We start from the raw sequence: 20,861 nt of genomic DNA on the forward strand, positions 1-20,861 counted from the left end.
AACTACTGGCATCAAACAGCAACTGGTTTGCTGCATTGAAAGCCCCCGCCACTGAACCTCAGTGGACAGCCCTTGTGTTCTTGGAATGGGGAATTCTGCTCCTTTATTCTGCCTTCCTCCCGCTTTCCGATCTGGAGTGCACTGAGGAGGCCCACGATCACCGGTGCCTAACATGGGGCACTGTGCGGTTTCTGAATTAGAACTTTAAGTCTTTGGGGCCACCCATGTCCGACTACTTATCCTTGTGATGTCAGGTTTGTTGTTTTTTGTTTTTTTTCTTTCCAGATAGTTCAGCTCAAAGAACGTTGTAATGGATGGAGTGCAACAGCGGCTCCGTCAAGTCCGGCTGACCTCTAGGAAGAGATCAGCAGAACTGTAAAACAATGCTCCTCTTCCCTTTTTTGGGGCGGGTCAGAGGGAGAGAGAATAGTAAGCAGGCTCCACGCCCAGTGTGGAGCCCGATGCGGGGCTCACAGCCCTGAGCCGACATCCAGAATTGGGACGTTTAACATACTGCGCCACCCAGGCGCCCCAAAACTGTTACTTATCGCAACATGTAATGGGTTTCTACTATTTTTAAACAAATGAGTATTTTTAATTTCTGGTTTTTGATGCACCCCCCCCCCCCACCCCAGGCAAAAGCTCTAAGCGTTTGTAAAGGGGTCCTGTAAAGTTTGAGAACCACTGCATGAAGGGGAACTATTCCAACTGGATAGAAATGCACCAACGGAGCGTTTTGTCCTAAGACAAATTTAAGTGTACGTGGAAGTACTCTGGGCAATTTCTGATCTTCTGTCAAATTCCAGACACTCATAAATAACGGGAAGAGAAGGTGGAAACAAGAGTGTTAACAGCAGCGAACTTCCAGGAGCCACCCTTCTTCCTGCCGAGCTTTGCTGAGCCAGTGATGGGACTGCTCTGGTGTTGGCCGCCTATGTACTGTCCCGTTGGTAAGATGTCGTCTGATCATCTCGCTACCCTCAGGAACTCCCACACTGAATGAGCTGTCACCGCGTGCTGAATGGTGGCTGCCACTCAGTTTCTTAGTCTCCTGGCTGCCCAGGACTGGGGCTCTGACGTCGTAAGAACTTGGGCACATCGGCTACTTCTCTATCCGCAGCTGTGCCCATGGTGGCACTCAGGGTGGTCCTGAGGGACAAAGGAGCCAACACAGGTGAATTCATCCAGTACGCGGCAATAACTTGGTTTGCACAAATCATTATTCCTACAAGGTGAATCCTGATTACCCCCCAAATTAAAAAACCACCCTCTTTCAAATACCCCCACCCCTTTGCTGGAGCACACCCAAGCTGATGGAGGAAAGCCTTCGCCTTGGCATTTTTCCCCCCTATAGACAAATATCCCTCCCCACAGTGATCGAGGCAGAACACCCCCACACCCAGGGACATGATTCATGCGGTGGGCGCATTCTGACAGCTGCCACCAGCAACAGCAAAGCTCCTGAGAGCTCAGGCCTCACCAACTGAGGCTGCCAACCACCTCGGAAGGACTAGACCGAAGACATTTATGAACATCTTCAACGCAGAGAACCACCTCAGCTAAGACTTACTGAGATCTCCAACAATACCGGGTGCCTCCCTGGGGGACTGAACCAGGCACGTGACCCGGTTTCCATTTAGACCTACACCCCAAAGCTCAGAAGTTTCAGAATTTGCCCCAAGACCAAAAGGAGCCATAATTCAAACTCAGGTCTGTGCTTCTCACAAATCACACCCCCGGACAGGCCTTTGGAGATCTACCTGCACGTGCTCATTCTGCAGGACAAACACTGGAGGCCCAAAAGGTGCAATGATTTTTCAAGGTCCGTAAACCTGGGTCTGACTCCCAGCTCTAGGTACTTTCCAAGACAGTGTTGTCCCTTGCCCCCCAGCCCACCAACCCTTGGAAAGCAAAGGGAAATTAAAGTCATTTAAATAAAACTAAGTGGTACTGACATCAGATCTGTAAGTTTATTTGCTCAATGTACGACAGCTACATAATGACTCACATTCATGATATTCCATCACTGAGGAAAACTGCTAAGAATGGTCCGTGTGTGAAATAATTCCTTAGAGAAACACGGAGTTGGAAAAATAATCACTGATTAGACCTTAAAAATAGTTCACTGCATAACATGACAAAAAGCACAAAGGCTCATTCAGAGAACATAGTCGTTGTTCTCCTACACTGTAATAGTTATCATTTCACCATGACAAACACCAGACATTAAGATTAAGCTAACACTGGTGTTTCTTTGCCCCGCCCCCCCCCTTGAAAACAAAATATATACTGCATGTCACTATAGCAACATCCAAAACAGATCAATTTGTTACGATCACTATTTGGTAGAGCAAACTGTACCCCCAAAGGAAAAATTAAATTAAAAAAACTTTAAAAAATTTGAAGACTTAATTTTTTTTTGTCATAGGAATACATAACACCTACAGTATAAGTTAATAAATTTCAAGCTACTGTATAGAAATACAACACTAGCATGCACAATATTGTATCAATAGAGTAATGGAGGAGTAATCATTTCACTGGAGAGACAGTATCAGAGGCAAGTGCATTTCTTTAAAAATAAAGAAAAGAAAAGAAACCATTCAAGCTGCTTAAATATCAAGTCTCCCGTTCCCTCTTCATTTTTAGCCCTCAGGTATAACTGTTATCTTGCATGATTCTAAAAAGCAGCCAGAGCCAAAGCTGAAATTTAAAAGAAAAAATAGGTTTTGTAATTCCAGTAAATCATTTCCAAAGGCTACAAGGAAGGACACAACACTGCTCACTGGACATGGAGATAAGTTAAGGAAAGCCCCACCTACCCCTCCCCCCCACCCCCAATCATTTCCCATCCATGGCATTGACTTTAGGGCCCCGGTGATGGCACAAAGCTGTACAGCTCTCTTCTAGCTCTGCTAGGGTTCAGTTAATTGGGACTTTTGCTCTAGCGTATGGAGGGAACCTTCTAAGGAAAGTCACGCTGGGTAAACTGTGCCATGCTACAGGGCATCACTGTTCTAGTCCTCACTGTCACCTGGATCCTGTCACACATACTCATTTCCCAACTGTTAAGTCCAATTTTGGTAAACAGCAAAAAGCAACGGTCAGTGTTTCCTCAATTTTCCTCATACCTCTCCTTGACTAAACTGAAGGAACAAACAAAGCGAGTCTGGCGTTACTGCCTCCATCTCCAGAGTTCACACCGTTTCCGGTCTTGTAAAGAAAGGCTGAACACACACTCAACAGGTCACGTTTTTCAGACAGATTTTTCCAAAATAAGAATGAGGGACCTAAGGCTAACTGAGAACAGATTTGTGGAAACAGCAATGTAGTTTCCTTCGATTCCAGAGCATGCGGCAACTGTACGAGAGAGAAAGGACTCTCCCGCTTCGATGCTTTCATTAAAAAGAAAAAAAAAATATGTAGAAAAAGTCTTGGTCAAATAGGAGTGATTTATTATCTGATAATGCCTTTAGTCCATCTTCCTACAACAACTGCTTAGGGAAGGAGTGTTTTCGGGGAGGAAAAACGGACGTGCTTACGAGGCTCCCGAAACTGGACAGAGTGCTTATGAAGAGAGGAGCTCTTCCTTTTGGGTTTTTCTACCAATTAAGCTTCTAGCACCTGAATTTCCACACACTGCACCACAACCTTCCTCAAGATGACTGCCCAGCTTCTCCAGCTCAACGGCATCTCCACCGTCCCGAGAGCCACCAGCAGAAGGTCCAGCGGGGAACACTCAAGAGTGATGGCAGCGTGATCCCTGAGGAAGGAGCATGGCAGCTTAAAAATCAGGAGTTCTCTGAAAATATCAACACAATAAATGACATACAGACCTGAATTTTCTCTATTTTTGTGGTGTTTAACGTTTCTATTAAAGTGATTCATCATTTTTGTGGTGGATTTGAGTTAAGAGGAAAGAAGGGCACAAATCCCACAGCCACCTGCCAAGCACCTAATAACCAAAACCTAAAAGGAGCTGCGATTCCCCTCAGGCAAGTCTTGTGGCCTGGGAGACAGCGAACAGCAAAACCCAACCTGGATAAGGCTGACTACCGATGTAAAGCCAAAGTAACTAGCAAAGGAAAACACACAATCAATGGCTTGGTGTTACGTATGGCTGTCACGGAGAAATACTGTAAACTGCAATTTAGTGTTAATACTGTCAGCTAATCCGAGACTCAGGAAACTGGCCAGGCCTAAACCATAAGGATAAACACGCCTTATGTTCCAAGTCTGTCCGTTCGGGATTTAAACTAGTCCATGGCTGGTCGAGTACACCCTGAAAAGAAGCGCACAGCTAAAACAGATGAGACAGAGTACCCAAAACGTAAGACAAGAGCGTATGTACATACAAATCCTTACTGGAACCACAGAACTCACTGAATGAGGGCCAATCCCGTTTCAGTTTTCTTTTTGTCTTAAAACCCTATTCTCTAGCAATAAGTTAGATTAAAGACAGACAGCTCCGCCTGCATTCCATCTACAGAACAGTCCAGACGCCAGTGTGAGGCTGCTATTCCAATACGAGCACAGCTAGCCTGACTTTCCACTAGTGGTATTTTGGCAAAAATGTCAAAGAGGCGATCAAAGACAGGACAGGTCGTGGGCTTCTCCCTAGGAAGGTCATCCCTCCCTTTCCCTCCCCCACCCGACCCCCAGCTCATGGGAAAAAATAAAGACTGCAGTAGTAGCATCAGCGGGCGCTGCCAGTCCACCTGGGGGCCTTAATTGTTGCCTTCGCCGCCGTCGTCGTCTTGCTGATCGCTTGTCCAGAGCGTTAGGTTGTCGCGGAGGAGCTGCATGATGAGAGTGGAGTCCTTGTAGGAGTCCTCGTTCAGAGTGTCGAGCTCGGCGATGGCGTCATCAAAGGCGGTCTTGGCCAAGTGGCAGGCTTGCTCCGGGGCATTCTGGATCTCGTAGTAGAAAACGGAGTAGTTAAGAGCCAGGCCTAATCTAATGGGGTGAGTGGGCTGCATGTGCTCCTTGCTGATCTCGTGGGCTTCGCTATAGGCCTTCTCAGAGGACTCCACGACGGTCGCCCTCTTCTCTCCAGTGGCGACTTCGGCCAGGTAGCGGTAATAGTCCCCTTTCATCTTCAGGTAGAACACTTTGCTCTCGTACTGGGTCTCACTGCAATTCTTGATCAGGTAGTTATCCAGCAGGCTCAGCACATCCTGACATACCGCCTCCAGCTCCTTCTCGATCTTCTCACGGTAAGCACGGACCATCTCTATCTTCTTCTCATTGCCATCGGCAGATGTCTTCTGCTCAATGCTACTAATGACCCTCCAGGAAGAACGGCGTGCCCCGACTACATTCTTGTAGGCCACGGACAGGAGGTTTCTCTCTTCGTTGGACAGTGGCTCATTCAGCTCTGTCACCTAAGAGGAGGAGAGAATGAAGAATAGTTATGGTCCAGATGATGTCCCTTGGGTTGATCTGATCTCTACGCCACTCAACACTAACAGATGCGCCGGCTGCCTGAAGTGCGCACAGAAAGAACGGCGAGACTGTGCAGGTGCACAGAAGGGGACAGAGGCGGGACGAACGACAAAGGCGGCAAACACTGCAGCTGCAGCAGTGGTGCCCGAACCCCCGCGTACTTTCCCCACAGCTGCTTCACCGAAGGTCTATCAAGGCGAGCTCTCAGATGACAGACTACATTGTGATCTCCATCGTACAAGGTTAGCGGCTCTCGGGGAACGTCACATACACGCCCATCCTGGGGATGTTAATTAAGCACAGAGGGCTATTGCGTACCTCAACAGTTTTTCAGGCAATCAGACTGACACTTTCCTTCTAACCGTGTCCTGTCTGCTCCGTCCTATCCCTTCGCAGTGAGAATATTCTGAAGTCAAGATCAAGCTGCCTTCTGGGAAACGAGGTGGCTTTTCTGCTCCTGGGTTAAGACGATAGGAACTACACATCTCAGGAAGGGAAGTCACGTGGGGGCACGGAACTGAGTCTTACAGAAATGTCAGCAAGTGTGAGGCCACACTTGTTGCAGGCTGAACGCTATGAGCAATACAAAAGACAGGAGAGGCAAGCAAGGTACTTCTAAGCTGGAGTGGCCAAGAGAATTTAATGCTTCTTTCAATACGGGCATTTCTAAGTTCCGATCTTTATCACCCCCACAGTTAATCACCCAGAGGAAACTAAAGCAATGACACGCCAATGCTCTGCATTTTTACGACTACCGAACAACTGCCTGTTACAAAAAAATTAAACTGAGTCAATCACACCGCATTCCCTTATGTCCCCTCATGCCTATCGTATCAGAGCCATATACCACTGTCTACCACGTCAAACAGAAACTTTTTACAAGGAGGACAGAGCTCTCGTTTATTATTCCTAATCAGAGAAGAGATTTTTATTTGTCTGGCTGTTGTGTCTAAAGTGGGGTACTACGTCAGTGGCTAAGCCAAAACACCAAGAATCCCAGGTCATTCCCTATTTCAGAAAGACTAGATACTTCTCTCGCCTGCCCTCTCCTACCTGTGGCTCTAGTCATAATACTGTTAAGTGCAACAAAAATGTCCTACTTCTGTCCCTTGTTCTTCTCCCCCAGCCCGGGAGACTTACACAAGTGTCAAGAACCAAGTTAATAGTTAATATTCACGTCCTCTAGGAATTCTTCCTCATCTCCCCTACCGCCCCATTAAGACTGGCCACTCTCTTGAACCCTCACCGATCCGGGAGAGCACCAACCACAGCATCTACGTTACATTTGTATTAATTACAGGTGTTGGAAGGGGGCAGGCGGGGAGACAGAATCCAAAGCGAAATACCAAAATTATTTTGGTGGCGCTGGGATAGCAAGAGACTTTTTCTACATGTGAATCATTCACATTTAGTATGTATGGCACTTTCTAAACCGAGAGGTGGGGAAGGTTATGCTTAGTGCAACTGGTTGTGTAAATTAAGTATTACCTCTCAAGAGAAAATTAAATCAGAACACAAACCACATCGTACTTATTAGTTTATCGCAAGCAATTCATTCATTCTTTTTTTTTTTTTTAAAGATTTTATTTATTTATTTGACGGAGAGAGAGCAATCACAAGTAGGCGGAGAGGCAGGCAGAGAGGAAGAAGCAGGCTTCCCGCTGAGCAGAGATCCCCACATGGGGCTTGAACCCAGGACCCTGAGACCATGACTGAAGTCGAAGGCAGAGGCTTAACACACTGAGCCACCCAGACGCCCCAGCAATTCATTCTTTGAAAGAATTAATCAAGCTTTGCTAATTCCCAAAATATCTAGCAAATGATATATACTCAAATATTTTTTTAAGATTTTTTATTTGTTTGAGAGAGAGAACAAAAGTTCACACAAGGGGGGGGAGGGGCAGAGGGCAAAGCAGCCGCCACACTGAGCAGGGATCCCCAGTGTGGGGACCCTGGGATAACAACCTGAGCCAAAGGCAGACACTTAACCCACTGCCTTCGGCTCCAGTCATGATCCCAGGGTCCTGGGATTGAGCCCCACTTCAGGCTCTCTGCTTGGGGGAGTTGGGGGGGGACCTGCTCCCACCCCACCCCGCCCCTGCTTGTCTACTTGTGATCTCTGTCAAATAAATAAATAAAATCTTTTAAAAATATATTTCTTATACTGATTAGCAGCCTCTTATGTTACCCTTTTACTATGCATTTTTGATTCTCCCATTATACTAAACAACAAGACCTCTACCAGACATGGCCTTCTTGTGACGGTAGAGTTGGGAGCACAATGTTTCTGTACTACTGGACTTGAGAGCAGAAGGGAACCAGGACAGAGGTGCTTTCTGTTCTATGACCCCCAACCCCATTCCCCTGTGGAGACACCACTTCTCTGGAATAAAGCAGCTCGTATCATCTTATATTCAATTCTTTTTTTTCTTCCCACATCCAATTCTTTACATATTCTAGGCTTTGGAGACCAGACTCTGCTCAACCCACAGATCACTCTTTTTTTTTAAAGATTGTTATTTATTTGACAGACAGAGATCACAAGTAGGCAGAGAGGCAGGCATAGAGAGAGGGGGAAGCAGGCTCCCTGCTGAGCAGAGAGCCCGATCCCAGGACCCTGAGATCATGACCTGAGCCAAAGGCAGAGGCTTTGAGCCACCCAAGTACCCCCACAGATCACTCTGTCACTCCTGCTGATTTCTGATGTGTATTCAGCTAACCCAGAAGACCCATTTTCCCAGTCCCACCAATCCCACTGTACCAAGTGACCTGGAGGGCAAACATTTCATCTCTGGGCCTTGATTTTCCTCTCTGTTAAACTTTTTCTGCCTTTTCCATAAAGTTATTGTAAGAGTGCATCAGATAAACGATAAAGTGCTCTTGACCTAGTAAAGTGACAGAGACATGAGCAATTACTTTTGAGAATACCTTGGATAATTTTCCATCTTAATTCTCAGCATTAAGAAGCCTCTACATTTCTTACATAACCATCTGCCAGCTTATATCCCTGTATCAAGTATCGCGTCTCCGTTTCATCCTGTTTTCTCTTCTAAGTTGAAATTTCCTGAGCTTCCATCACTTCCTTTCCATAAACTTTAGTGTCATATGGCCTGAAAACACTCCCCAGACTGGCTTTCAAACAGGCTGAGGCCTTTGTAAGCCTCAGGCGCGAATACCATAGGACTCCAGCCTATACTCACTGAATACCAAAGGCCGGCTGCCTGGCTGCCTCTAGTGCAACCGATCACCGGTCCCAGTCTCCAATGCAAAGAGAAGCCAGAGTGCCGAAGGCCACTGAGATCGAGTGCTGGCCTTTCCCCTAAATCATGCTGTCCTTAGTCCCAGAGCCAGCAACTATTTAAAGCTCACATGACCTCACCAGTACCCCACACTGCTGGGTCTCCTCCTGCTGCAAATGAAGGTATGGGTGCAGAGCCCGGAGGCAGCGCCGTGTGCGTCTGTAAAGTCTGCACAGCCGCCTGAGACCGAGAGAAACGTGGAGATCAGGAATGGCCGTGTCACCTCTGGATCCCGTAAACTCAACCACACTGGGAACACACCCAGATGTCCTCGGCCACTGAACAACTAAGTTAGAGGGGAAAACCTTTAACTCGTAAAGAGTCTGCTCAAAGTTTCTCTAAAAACCTTACATCAGAATTTCAAAAAAGTCCTTAAGATCTAAAGAACTTGTGTGACAATGAATCTGTGATGTTTACGTTGAAATAGAGATCCTGGGCCCCTGGGGGGCTCAATGGGCTGAAGCCTCTGCCTTTGGCTCAGGTCATGATCTCGGGGTCCTGGGATTGAGTTCTGCGTCAGGCTCTCTGCTCAGCGGGGAGCCTGCCTCCCCTCTCTGTCTCTGCCTGCCTCTCTGTCTACTTATGATCTGTCTGTCAAATAAATAAATAAAATCTTAAAAAAAGAGAGAGAGAGAGAGAGAGAGAGATATCCCAACCACACTAGTTTTAAAAGTTAAAAGATGGGGTGTCTGTGAGGTTCAGGTCATCTCCCCAAGCTGAGATGGAACCCCATATCAGGCTTGCTGCTCCATGGGGAATCTGCCTCTCCCCTTTCCCTGCTTGTGCCCTTCTCTTTCAAATGAATAAAAGTTTTAAATATAGTCAAAAAATAACTTTTTAAAAGGAAAAAAATTATGTTCATAGTGTCCAAGAAAAGGCTTAACCAAGACAGAATGAGAATTCAATGTGGGAAGATGAGAGATAAGTATCATCTGGGAAGGGAGGTAATTATTTTTCCAAATAGTCACTGAATTGTTTCTAAGAATGCAACTCTTGTAAATATGTTCCCTAAAATACATGGTCACCGCTGTTGTAAAATGTAGAAAGTCTGTATCCTCTGGCATGTCACATGTTCTGCTTAAAAACAAAATTAAAGTTTCTCTCTTCTCAAGGACTAGGATACTACCCCATGTTCAGATTTCTTTTAGCAAGTTAAAGATAAACAGAGGAGTAAAAAGACCCCAAAAGTCTGTTATTCTCAGACAGCTGAAGTCGGACAGTTTACGATCTGGAACTCCCCAAATCCCCCGCTAAGGGAATCAGATACTAATTAGCATCAACTGTTCTCCCCTAGGAGCTGATGAAGAGACTTTTCAATGAAGATTAGCAACCCCCTGAGAAACTTGGAAAGCTGTTTAGGTGACTTTCTGACCCCAACATTTAGAGCACCCAGTCTTCTACGATTTCCTCAAGTTATCTATCAAGAATCTTAAATGGTAGTAAATGCAACTTCATTATGTTTAATCTTCTTAAATAAGAAAAAACTTGCATCAGGCTTAGTATATTTAAAATCTATTTCTACCTTGCAAAAGCTTTTGTAGAAGTTACAAAATAAGGGGCGCCTGAGTGGCTCAGTTGGTTAAGCCTCTACCTTTGGCTCAAGTCATGGGACCCAGCTCTGCCTCGGGCTCCCTACTCAGAGGTGAGCCTGCTTCCCCCTCTCCCTCTATCCGCACCACCCCCAGCCCCGTGCGCACTCTCTCTCTCTGCTCTACTCAATAAAAAAAAATCTTTAAAAAAATTCAAAAACAGGGCGCCTGGGTGGCTCAGTTGGTTGGGCGACTGCCTTCGGCTCAGGTCATGATCTGGATTTCCAGGATCAAGTCCCGCATCGGGCTTCCAGCTCCTTGGGGAGTCCACTTCTCCCTCTGACCTTCTCTCTCTCTCATGCTCTCTCTCACTCATTCTCTCTCAAATAAATAAATAAAATATTAAAAAAAAAAAAGAAAAATACCAAAAAAATACAAAAATAAGAGTTAGAGTGGTGAACATAAGACACATTGATTTAAGAAAGCTGAAAGTCTCTACAAAAAACTGGGTTCACATCCAAAAAATAAGATAAATAAGATAGGGGGCGCCTGGGTGGCTCAGTTGGTTAAGTGGCTGCCTTCAGCTCAGGTCATGATCCCGGGGGTCCTGGGATCGAGCCCTACGTCGGGCTCCCTGCTCAGCGGAGAGCCTGCTCCCCCCTCTGCCTCTGCCTACTTGTGCTCTCTCTGTCAAATAAATAAATTAAAATATTTAATAAAAAAATAAGATAAAAGGGATTTTTAGGGGTGAAACTATTTCGTGTGATCATCTAATGGTGGATACATGTCACTACACACTTGTCAAAACCCACAGAATGTATACCACAAGTGTACCCTAAGGTAAAAACCATGGACTGGCTGATAACGATGTGTCACTATAGGTCTCAGGCCACTGACAGTAACAAACCACCGAGATGCTGATAGCAGGTGGTCCTGTGAATGGGGGAGGGGGCCTGTGGGCAGAGTGTGCGGGAACTCTGTGCTTTCCATTCAATTTCACTGTGAACCTAAAACTACTCTAAAAAAAAGGGGGAGGCTAGCAGACACTAGGCATAACATTTGGCCCCATCTTGCATTTTTTTGTGCCCCTAAGGTTTGGAGTACTAATCACCCAGAAGTGCTAAGAGGACATGAAAAAGATAAATACAGTGATTGCTATATACGAACAAAACAGAGAAAATAAGATGACAAGGTGCAGGATGGGCACCAGTGTCCATGTAATGGACACAGTACCTATACACTGTGTAGAGGACTAAACCGCTGGAAATAAATGTGACACTGTCTTGTCTGAATATACAATTAATCATGCATTCTAGAAAGGACTACTAAGTAACTACAGACATTTTCAATCATCTGAAGCTATGTCTTGCCTGAGTAAAATACCTTAAACTTGAATTATGGTCTGTGCAGAAGAATTAACACAACAGGCTTGAGAATGCGAACTTTAGAAAGGTCTGCTTGCAAAGCTGACCCTTGGCTGGCATCTGGAAACTTGAATTTTGGAAGGCTTCCCACCATTCCCAGATAAGAATGGCTCCCTGCCCCTCAACTGTTTGCGTAAACAATGTGGTTTATGGTAAACACCTGTTTTCCTTCTAGGAGTCTTGAATACTGGGATGTGCTGAGCAGACAGTACCTCTGTGCCCAGCCCCAGCAAAACCCTCCCGCACTAAACCTCTTATGACCCTCTCTGGCAGGCACCGTTTCACACGCCGCCGCCTGCACCTGGTTTCTTGCTGTCTTTTTTCCTTGCTGGTTTAGCCCTGTATCCTTTCACTGTAATAAATCACAGCCCTAAGTACAACTACACGCTTAGTCCTAGCACATCACCGACCGTGGCGGTAGTCTCGAGGACCCCGAAACATTCATTCTCAAAAAGTTGATATGACGTGTGCCGGAAGGTCCAATGACAAGGAAAATTACAGAACAGCCGCTCAGGAGCTAACTCCTCAGGCATCTGTTGAGAATCCAGCACGGGTCACACACCACCGCTCTCTGAGGACAGAAAACGTAGTGAGGTGGCCTCAAGGTGCTGCTCCTTGAGGAGGAAACACAAACTGACTCACTTTATTCTCAGGGCAGCACTCCGTCTGGAAAGTTTAGAGGAAATTTTAATTAGAAAATGACACCATTAGGGGCACCAGTTGGCTCAATTGGTTAAGCATCTGCCTTCAGCTCAGGCCATGGTCCCAGGGTCCCAGAATCAAGCCCCACCATGGGGCTCCCTGCTCAGGGGGGAGAATGTTTCTCCCTCTCCTCCTGCTTGTGCTCTCTCTCAATCTCTCTTTTTTAAAAAAAAGATCTTATTTATTCATTTGCCAGAGAGACCAAGTACAAGCAGGGGGAGCAGCAGGCAGAGTGAGAGGGAGAAGCAGGCTCCCTGCCAGAGAGCCCCATGCGGAACTCAATCCCAGGACCCTGGGATCACGACCTAGCTGAAGACAAGCTCTTAATGAACTGAGCCAACCAGGCATCCCTCAAATAAATAACATCTTTAAAAAAAGAAAGGACAACATTAGATCCTGGGGTCCTGGGATAGAGCCCCATGTTGGGCTCCCTGCTCAGTGGGGAGTCTGCTTCTGCCCCCCCAGCCCCTCTCCCCACTTCCCAGCTTGTGCTCTCCACTCTCTCATGCTCACTCGCTCTGTCAAATAAGTAAAATATTAAAAAAAAAAAAAAAAAAAAAGCCACCACCACCCCCACCACCCAGCAGCAACCACCCTGGATAAAAACTGTGCAGAAGGGAAACATTTCAGGAAGGAGAGCATCATAGGAGTCCTGTAACTTCATATTCAACAGGGCCAAGTTCAAGGTCTCACAGACGAGAGATGAGCTGGTCAAACACCCAGGCTCTCTGGACAGCCATGAAGTCCTGTATCTGTTCCACAACTTCTCCACAAGGTGGACATCACACTCACCGGCGGGATGCAGACAAACGAAGTCCATTTCCCCCCAGTCACATCACGAACGCACTGAAGAGATGGGACACAAACACGGGCCCTCCAGCTTCTAAGCCTGCGTCCTTTCTCCCATCCTGCGTCCCTGACAGTATAAACATGACCAATACACCACAGAGAAAGGGCTAACTTCTGTAATACACAGGCCTCCAAAACGAGTTTTGGACCAACTAGTAATAGGAAAAGGAGTAAAAGGAATAGGCAGTGAAAGAAAAGGGAAACACAGGTGGAGCACCCAGTCTCATCCACTCTGCATGCCCGTTCGTCTCCCATCAGACTGGCAATGACTCGCTGCGAAGGTGATACCGGGCGCCAACAGCACTCTCATCCACGGTGCAAAACTGTAACTGGTACAACCTTTATGCACGGCAATCTGGAAAGGACTAACAAAATTACACATATTCAACAACCTTCTGACTCTGCAATCCCCACCCTTCCCCCGTTTTTTAAAGGAAGCTCTAAACCCAACGCGGGGCTTGAACTCACAACCCTAAGATCAAGAGTCTGCTCAGTCTCTGCTGAGACTGAGCCAGCCAGGCACCCCTCTGCAATTCCCTTTCTAGAAACTGATTAACAATATTACTGCTAACAGCTAAAGCCTGGAACCACCTAAATGGTCTTCAATAAGAAACTCACTGGCCAGGGGAGCCTGGGTGCCTCAGTGGGTTAAGCCTCTGCCTTGAGCTCAGGTCATGATCTCAGGGTCCTGGGATTGAGGCCCATATCAGGCTCTCTGCTCAGCAGGGAGCCTGCTTCTCTCTCTCTCTCCCCCTCTCCCTGCTTGTGATCTCTGTCTGTTAAATAAATAAATAAAATCCTAAAAAAAAAAAAAAAAGAAAGAAAGAAGCTCATTAGGGGTGCCTGGGTGGTTAAGCATCTGCCTTCAGCTCAGGTCCTGATGGGAGGGTCCTGGGAATGAGCCCCACATTGGGCTCCCGGCTGAGCTTCTCCCTCTCCTGCTCCCCCTGCTTGTGCTCTCTGTCAAATAAATAAATAGAATCTTTTTAAAAAATTATATATAAAAAGAAACTAATTAAGATTAATTAATCTAATTACTTATTAATTAGTTATTAATTAAACTAATTATGATTAATTAATTAAGATGCCACATCCATACTGTGGAATTCTTAGCCATTCAAAAAGTATCTGTATCTTCTCAGTGTATTTCTAGAAAGGTCTGAAAACAGAGTGGCTGGGAATCAATCAAGATTGAGAAGACTGATTTTTGACCTGTTACAGTACCAATTCAAACAAACCCACTCCACAATTCACCCTGATAATTTTATCTACAATTAAAAGTTTAAAACCAATTTTGAGAACCAAGTTAAAAAAAAGCCCAAAGGCAGTAATTTTTTTTGAAAGATCCTATTTATTTGACAGAGAGAGATCACAAGTAGGTAGAGAGGCAGAGAGAGAGAGAAGCAGGCTCCCTGCTGAGCAGAGAGCCCAATGTGGGGTTTGAGCCCAGGATCCTGGGATCATGACGGGAGCCAAAGGCAGAGCTGCGACCCACTGAGGCACCCAGGCACCCCCAAAGGCAGTAATATTATATAAACAAGTTTACTGATGTAAATAACTGAAAATAACCCCCATTTGTTGAGAATGAGAATGTGCTCACTACCCCACCCCAAGAATATCTTTTTTGTTGTATAAAAATCTTTCACTCTATCTTTATACAGATCAGGGCCAGGATATAGAATATATACTAAAGATTTCAGTCCTGTCTTATTAAACCAATTACTAATTCATATATCTTCCCAGCTGATTCCCTCCATACATAATCTTATGGTTCCCAAGCATCACTCTCTTTCCTGTAGTTATACTCCCTATACCTGTAATGACATGTCACACGCACACATGGGCAATGTTACTAATGCTGATCACAGGCACCTTTGTTTTGTTTTGAATTTAATGGGATACTTCCAGCGTTCTTCTTAAATACTGACTCTGGGTTGAAAAGACTTCTCCTAGGGGTGCCTGGGTGGCTCAGTGGGTTAAAGCCTCTGCCTTTGGCTCAGGTCATGATCTTAGGGTCCTGGGATCAAGCCCCTGCATCAGGCTCTCTGCTCAGCAGGGAGCCTGTTTCTCCTGCTCTGCCTACTTGTGATCTCTGCCTGTCAAATAAATAAATAAGATCTTTAAAAAAATGACTTCTCTAGGGGTGCCTGGATGGCCCAGTCAGTTGAGCATCTGCCTTTGGCTTGGATCATGATCCCGGGGTCCTAGTGATCCAGCCCTGAGTTGGGCTCCCTGCTCAGCAGGGAGCCTGCTTCTCGCTCTCCTGCCTGCCTGTGTGTCCGCTCTCTAATAAAGAAAAGTCTTTTAAAAAATAAAAGCTTGGGCACCTGGGTGGCTCAGTTGGTTAAGCGACTGCCTTCGCCTCAGGTCATGGTCCTGGAGTCTCAGGATGGAGGCCTGCATCAGGCTCCCTGCTCAGCAGGGAGTCTGCTTCTCCCTTTGACCCTTCCCCCTCTCATGTTCTCTCTCTCAAATACATACAATCTTTAAAAAAAAAAAAAAAAAAAACCCGCTTTCTCTATCATGCTAGGAAAGAATCCATCCATTCCATGTTTTTCTAAGCCACTTTTGTCACATCAGAAACGGGTCCTTTACCAAATTTTAATTCCTCTTTTGACCTTCCAAATAACCCTTTATGATCCAGAATTGTTATTCCCATTTTAAAGTTAAGAAAATTAGGGCTCAGAGCCAAAGGATGGAACCCAAATCTAATGGCTCAAAATCCTCTATGCCTTCCATTATACGACTAGTTCTAGAAGAAGCTGCCTGGGGGACTCAGTTGGTTAAGCATCCAACCCTTTTTTTTTTTTTAAAGATTTTATTTATTTATTTGGCAGACAGAGATCACAAGTAGGCAGAGAGGCAGGTGGGGACGGGGGGAGCAGGCTCCCTGTTGAGCAGAGAGCCAGATGTGGGGATGTGGGGCTTGATCCTAGGACCCTGAGATCATAACCTGAGCCAAAGGCAGAAGCCACTGAGCCACCCAGGCGGCCTGCATCCAACTCTTGATTTCAGCTGTGGTCATGATCTCTTCCGGGTCACGGGACTGAGGCCCAAGCTGGGCTCGGCTCTCAGCACAGTGTCTGCTTGGGATTCTCTCTCCTCCCCCCCCAGCTTACACACGTGTGCACATGCTTTTTCTCCAAATACATGAATAAAATCTTTAAAAATAAATTAATTGAAATAAATTAAATACCCCCTACACAGCCCTATGCCTTCAAGATTCAGGGCCGTGTGGAATCCATACTTATCTGTTTCTGCGAGGTAAGATGGCGGCACAGGGGCACTTGGGTGGCTCAGTCGGTTAAGTGCCCGCCTTCGGCTCAGGTCAGGCATCGATCTTAGGGTCCTGGGATGGAGCCCAGCGTGAGGCCCCCTGCTCAGTGGGGAAGACTCCCCACTTCTCCCTCTCCTTTCCACTTGTTCTTTCTCTCCCCCCCCAAAAAAAAAAAAAAAAAAAAAAGCACGCCAGTGCTGTGTTCCTCAAAATGGCGAGTTACCACATGACTCAGCAATTCCACCCCGAAGGTGAATATATACGGGAGAAATGAAAACACAACGTCCATACACAAACTTGTACACAAACGTTCTTAGCAGCATTAGTCAAAACAGCCAAAAGCGAAAACAATCCAAATGTCAACTGGTAAGCAGACTAAATCCAATGCAGCATTATCCAAACAATGGAGCATTACTCACGCACAAAAAGGAATGGAGCAGGACATGGGCTACAACATGGATGGCAGCGAAGAGGCTCCACCTGTCACAAGGGACCACATACTATAGGATTCCAGGAATGGGAAATGTCCCGAGTATCTACAAAGACACACAACAGACTGGAGGCTGCTTAGGGCTAGGGGGCTCCGAGGGTAGGGGAGTGCCTCCCCATGCGGACAGGGTTTCTTTTTGGGGAATGACGATATTTATTCTAGGATTCAGATACTGGCGCCAGTTAACACAACCCTGAAACGCTAAAAACCACTGAGCTGTACACTTTTAATGCGTGACCCGTATGGTATGTGGATTGTATCTCAATAAAACTGTAAAAATAAAACTGCTGCCCCATACCGTAGTCTGTACAGCAACCTCTCACGCACCAGCAATGACACACGAACTCGCGTGTGGTGGCCGAATTCTGAATTCCAAGTTCTTCACAATTCACAGTACGTGGGCTTATACAAAGAAAAGTCACTGTCACAGAGCACAATCCCCTAGCAGTTAATTCTCCTCTTGTGATTTCAAATAAACTCCTGCGTCGTCTTGACGGATGTTAACAGTTAACAGTTCTCATCCCCGCCCCCGATATGAGAGGGAGAGTACTGCTCAGTTACAAGTAAGCAAACTTAAGGGCTAAGAAATGTGCATTTCCTACCGCAGGGTTGTAAAGCATCCAATCCTGCCACTATGGGGGGGGGGGGGGCGACAAGGAGAGAAACATACTGACATTACACAGGTCACTTCCCGAAGCACCGACAACCCACACGAACACCAAACCAGAGCACCTTCCCCTCTTACACACCCTGAGTGAAGGTCTTCCGCCCTGCACCCGCACACCTTCTGCAAGCACTCAGCCTAAATCCACCTTTAGAAACTAGCTTCATGGTAAAACCAAGTTTAGCTCCCTACAACTGCCATGTGCCAGCCTTAAGAATCTTCTCTCTCAGGCTCCTGGGTGGCTCAATGGGTTAAGGCCCTGACTTCGGCTCAGGTCATGATCACGGGATAGAGCCCCGCATTGGGCTCTCTGCTCAGCAAGGAGCCTGCCTCCCTGCCTACTTGTGATCTCTGTCTGTCAAATAAATAAAATAATTAAAAAAAAAAAAAACCAGCTCTACAGAAATTGTCTACTGAGCAAAGGCCAGGGATATACCAAACACCCTGCACTGTAACAGACAGCACCCCACAAGAGTGAAGAAGAACATGGTCCAAATACCAATGGGACCAAGGTAGAAAAACCCTACGCCCAGTTACTAGTACTCAGGTCATTATACTCACGCTCCTCATACCGCACATTGCTGTGCTCTCATGCTTTTCCAACCACCTCAACACACTTCCAGAACCCATAAAGAAAAATTCTCTGTATATCCTTCAAGTCCTAATTCAAATACTACATATACTTCCTTCCTGAAGCCTTCTGGAAAATTCTCAGGCAGCTGTAATCACTGCTCACTGGGTATTAGTAACTTTTACCTTGCATCTTTCGTACTGCTTACTTCTAATGCCCTGTACCACTGATTGTATACCCTTCCTTTCCACAGAAAGACTGAAGTCCTCAGGGGCAGGTACCACACTGCACTCAACAATGAATCACCCTGGTACCCAAGAGTCACTTTTGAATATGTAGGTGACATGAATCTACCCGCAATGTACCAAGCCCAGCTTGTTTGCATAAGCGGCACTAATAATTCCTCCCAGCCCTGTATAGATCTCTGTCCTCTGCAATTTGATTTTGTAGCTCCTCCCATGAAGAAATGGAATCTAGCTCCCCACGCCATCAGCGGCACTCGGTTGTGTGACTTCCTTTAGCCAGTGGAATGGCAGCAAGTATCAGGCAAGCAGAGGCCTGACAAGTGCCTGTGAATCAGGAAGGGCTTGCTGCTGGGAACCGTCCATGGCCCGTGTAGTTTCAACGAGCCACACCGAGCCTGGCCGATCAACAGAACTGTTTAAGAAATAAATCTTTCTTTTGGGTAATCTGACATAAAAAACTAAACTTATATGCTCGTTTTAATACTATTAACCTTGCAGTGCTAAATTCTGCTTAAATTAACTTCTGAAAATCAATCGGCCTCAGTTCACACGGAGATCTCAGTTAACGCCCTATGCCTCTCCCCTCAACAAGTGCTGTTAGGTGCCACCTACACCGAATGTGATCATGAAAAATTGAACCTGGGGCCCAAAGTACAAGACTTTAGGCAAAAAATAAGGCCACTTCAGTAGCCTAGATTCCAACTGTGGCTCCGGTCTGATCCCACTTTCTAACAATTAGGAGATTTGTCAAAATTTTGCAGCTTACTGTTTAACCCCACATACCAGGAAAACACCTGATCGAAAGTCTCGAAGAAATTCAGATATACTAATTCTAGCACTCCCATGGCTAGTAGTCACATAACCTTATTTTAAAAAGCAATTAAATCAAAATTAGTTAAAAATTAAACAGTTTCTGGGCACCTGGGTGGCTCAGTGGGTTAAGCCACTGCCTTCGGCTCGGGTCATGATCTCAGGGTCCTGGGATCAAGCCCCGCATCGGGCTCTCTGCTCAGCGGGGAGCCTGCTTCCCCCACCCTCCTGCCTGCCTCTCTGCCTACTTGTGATCTCTGTCAAATAAATAAAATATTAAAAAAAAAATTAAACAGTTTCTCAGGGAGCCTGGGTGGTTCAGTCGGTTAGGCATCTGCCTATGGCTAAGGTCATGGTCCCAGGGTCCTGGAATTGAGCCCCGTGCTGGGCTCCCTGCTCAGTGGGGAGCCTGCTTCTCTCTCTTCCCGCTGCTCAAGTGCTCTCAAAATAAATAAATAAACAAACAAACAGCTTCTCATACAAACCCATACTGACTCCCCTTCACAATAATTTCCTTTTAGGCTTTTTTTTTTTGGCTTCCACAACTTCCCCTGGAATCAACGCCCTGTTCACGTTCATTGGGATTGTTTGCCTACGTCAAGATCTGTGTGCAGATCTCTGGTTCTACTTCCATTATCCAAGGCTATTCCCCCAAATTAACTAAAAAAAAAAAAAAAACAATAGTTCAGTTCTCTCACCAAATCTGACAACCCCCAACCCACACCCCTGACATCCTTGTTCAAAATCACTCGCCTTTGGGGCGCCTGGGTGGCTCAGTGGGTTAAAGCCTCTGCTTTCGGCTCAGGTCATGATCTTAGGGTCCTGGGATCGAGCCCCACATCGGGCTCTCTGCTTGTCAGGGAGCCTGCTTCCTCCTCTCTCTGCCTGCCTCTCTGGCTACTTGTGATCTCTCTGTCAAATAAATAAAATCTAAAAAAAAAAACCAAAAAAAAAAAAGAATCACTCGCCTTTAAAATGAAACTCCTACAACCTCCATCCAGTACCAGTTCTCACTCCTACCTACTAGCTCGTGCTCCTGAACCACCCTTCCTTTCTCTTTTTCCTTTCAGGCTTTATTCCTTTCTTCGAAGATTCAGCAGTTCAATTACTGCTGTGTGAATATAAACTTTCCTACTGAGGTGAGAGGAGACAGGGAGGGAGGGAGGGAGACACCAACCCAAGACTAGTCCCAGCACATTAAGGTTTTTCTAACCTCAGCGGAGCCCTTTGTACTTACTGCCTTGAGAGCCTCGCTTCCTCTGGCCTCTTCACAGAGGAGAGCAACCACGAGGGAAGCCGAGCTTTTTCTTAGCAAAAAACTGGTGCTATGGCTGCCTCCTCCCTGTGCCAACCCAGTTTCTTCCCCCTCACTGCATGCCCAGCAGTCACTCTCCGCGGGAGCTTCCCTCCTCCTCTCCTGCTCTTTCCCATTAACATATCACCCAAGTTCAGGATGAAAATGAGTAAGGGAGGCCTCTTAATCTCATTTATTTCCCACACAATCAAGCTCCTGAAAATAAGCCTACACTTCTCCGCACTTCCTCACCCTTCATCCT

General features: G+C 46.2%; 1 protein-coding gene across 1 annotated transcript in view; it reads right to left on the minus strand.

The window, feature by feature from the left end:
- Window positions 1–1,951: 1,951 nt before the first annotated feature.
- YWHAG (tyrosine 3-monooxygenase/tryptophan 5-monooxygenase activation protein gamma) overlaps window positions 1,952–20,861 on the minus strand; it is a 29,195-nt gene continuing 10,285 nt past the window's right edge. The window contains exon 2 of the mRNA XM_045993733.1: window positions 1,952–5,384. Coding sequence (XP_045849689.1) covers window positions 4,728–5,384 — 657 coding nt within the window. The 3' untranslated portion in view covers window positions 1,952–4,727. The remainder of the gene's footprint in view (window positions 5,385–20,861) is intronic.

The sequence above is a fragment of the Meles meles genome, chromosome 21 (assembly GCF_922984935.1).
Source record: "Meles meles chromosome 21, mMelMel3.1 paternal haplotype, whole genome shotgun sequence".
NCBI lineage: Eukaryota > Metazoa > Chordata > Mammalia > Carnivora > Mustelidae > Meles > Meles meles.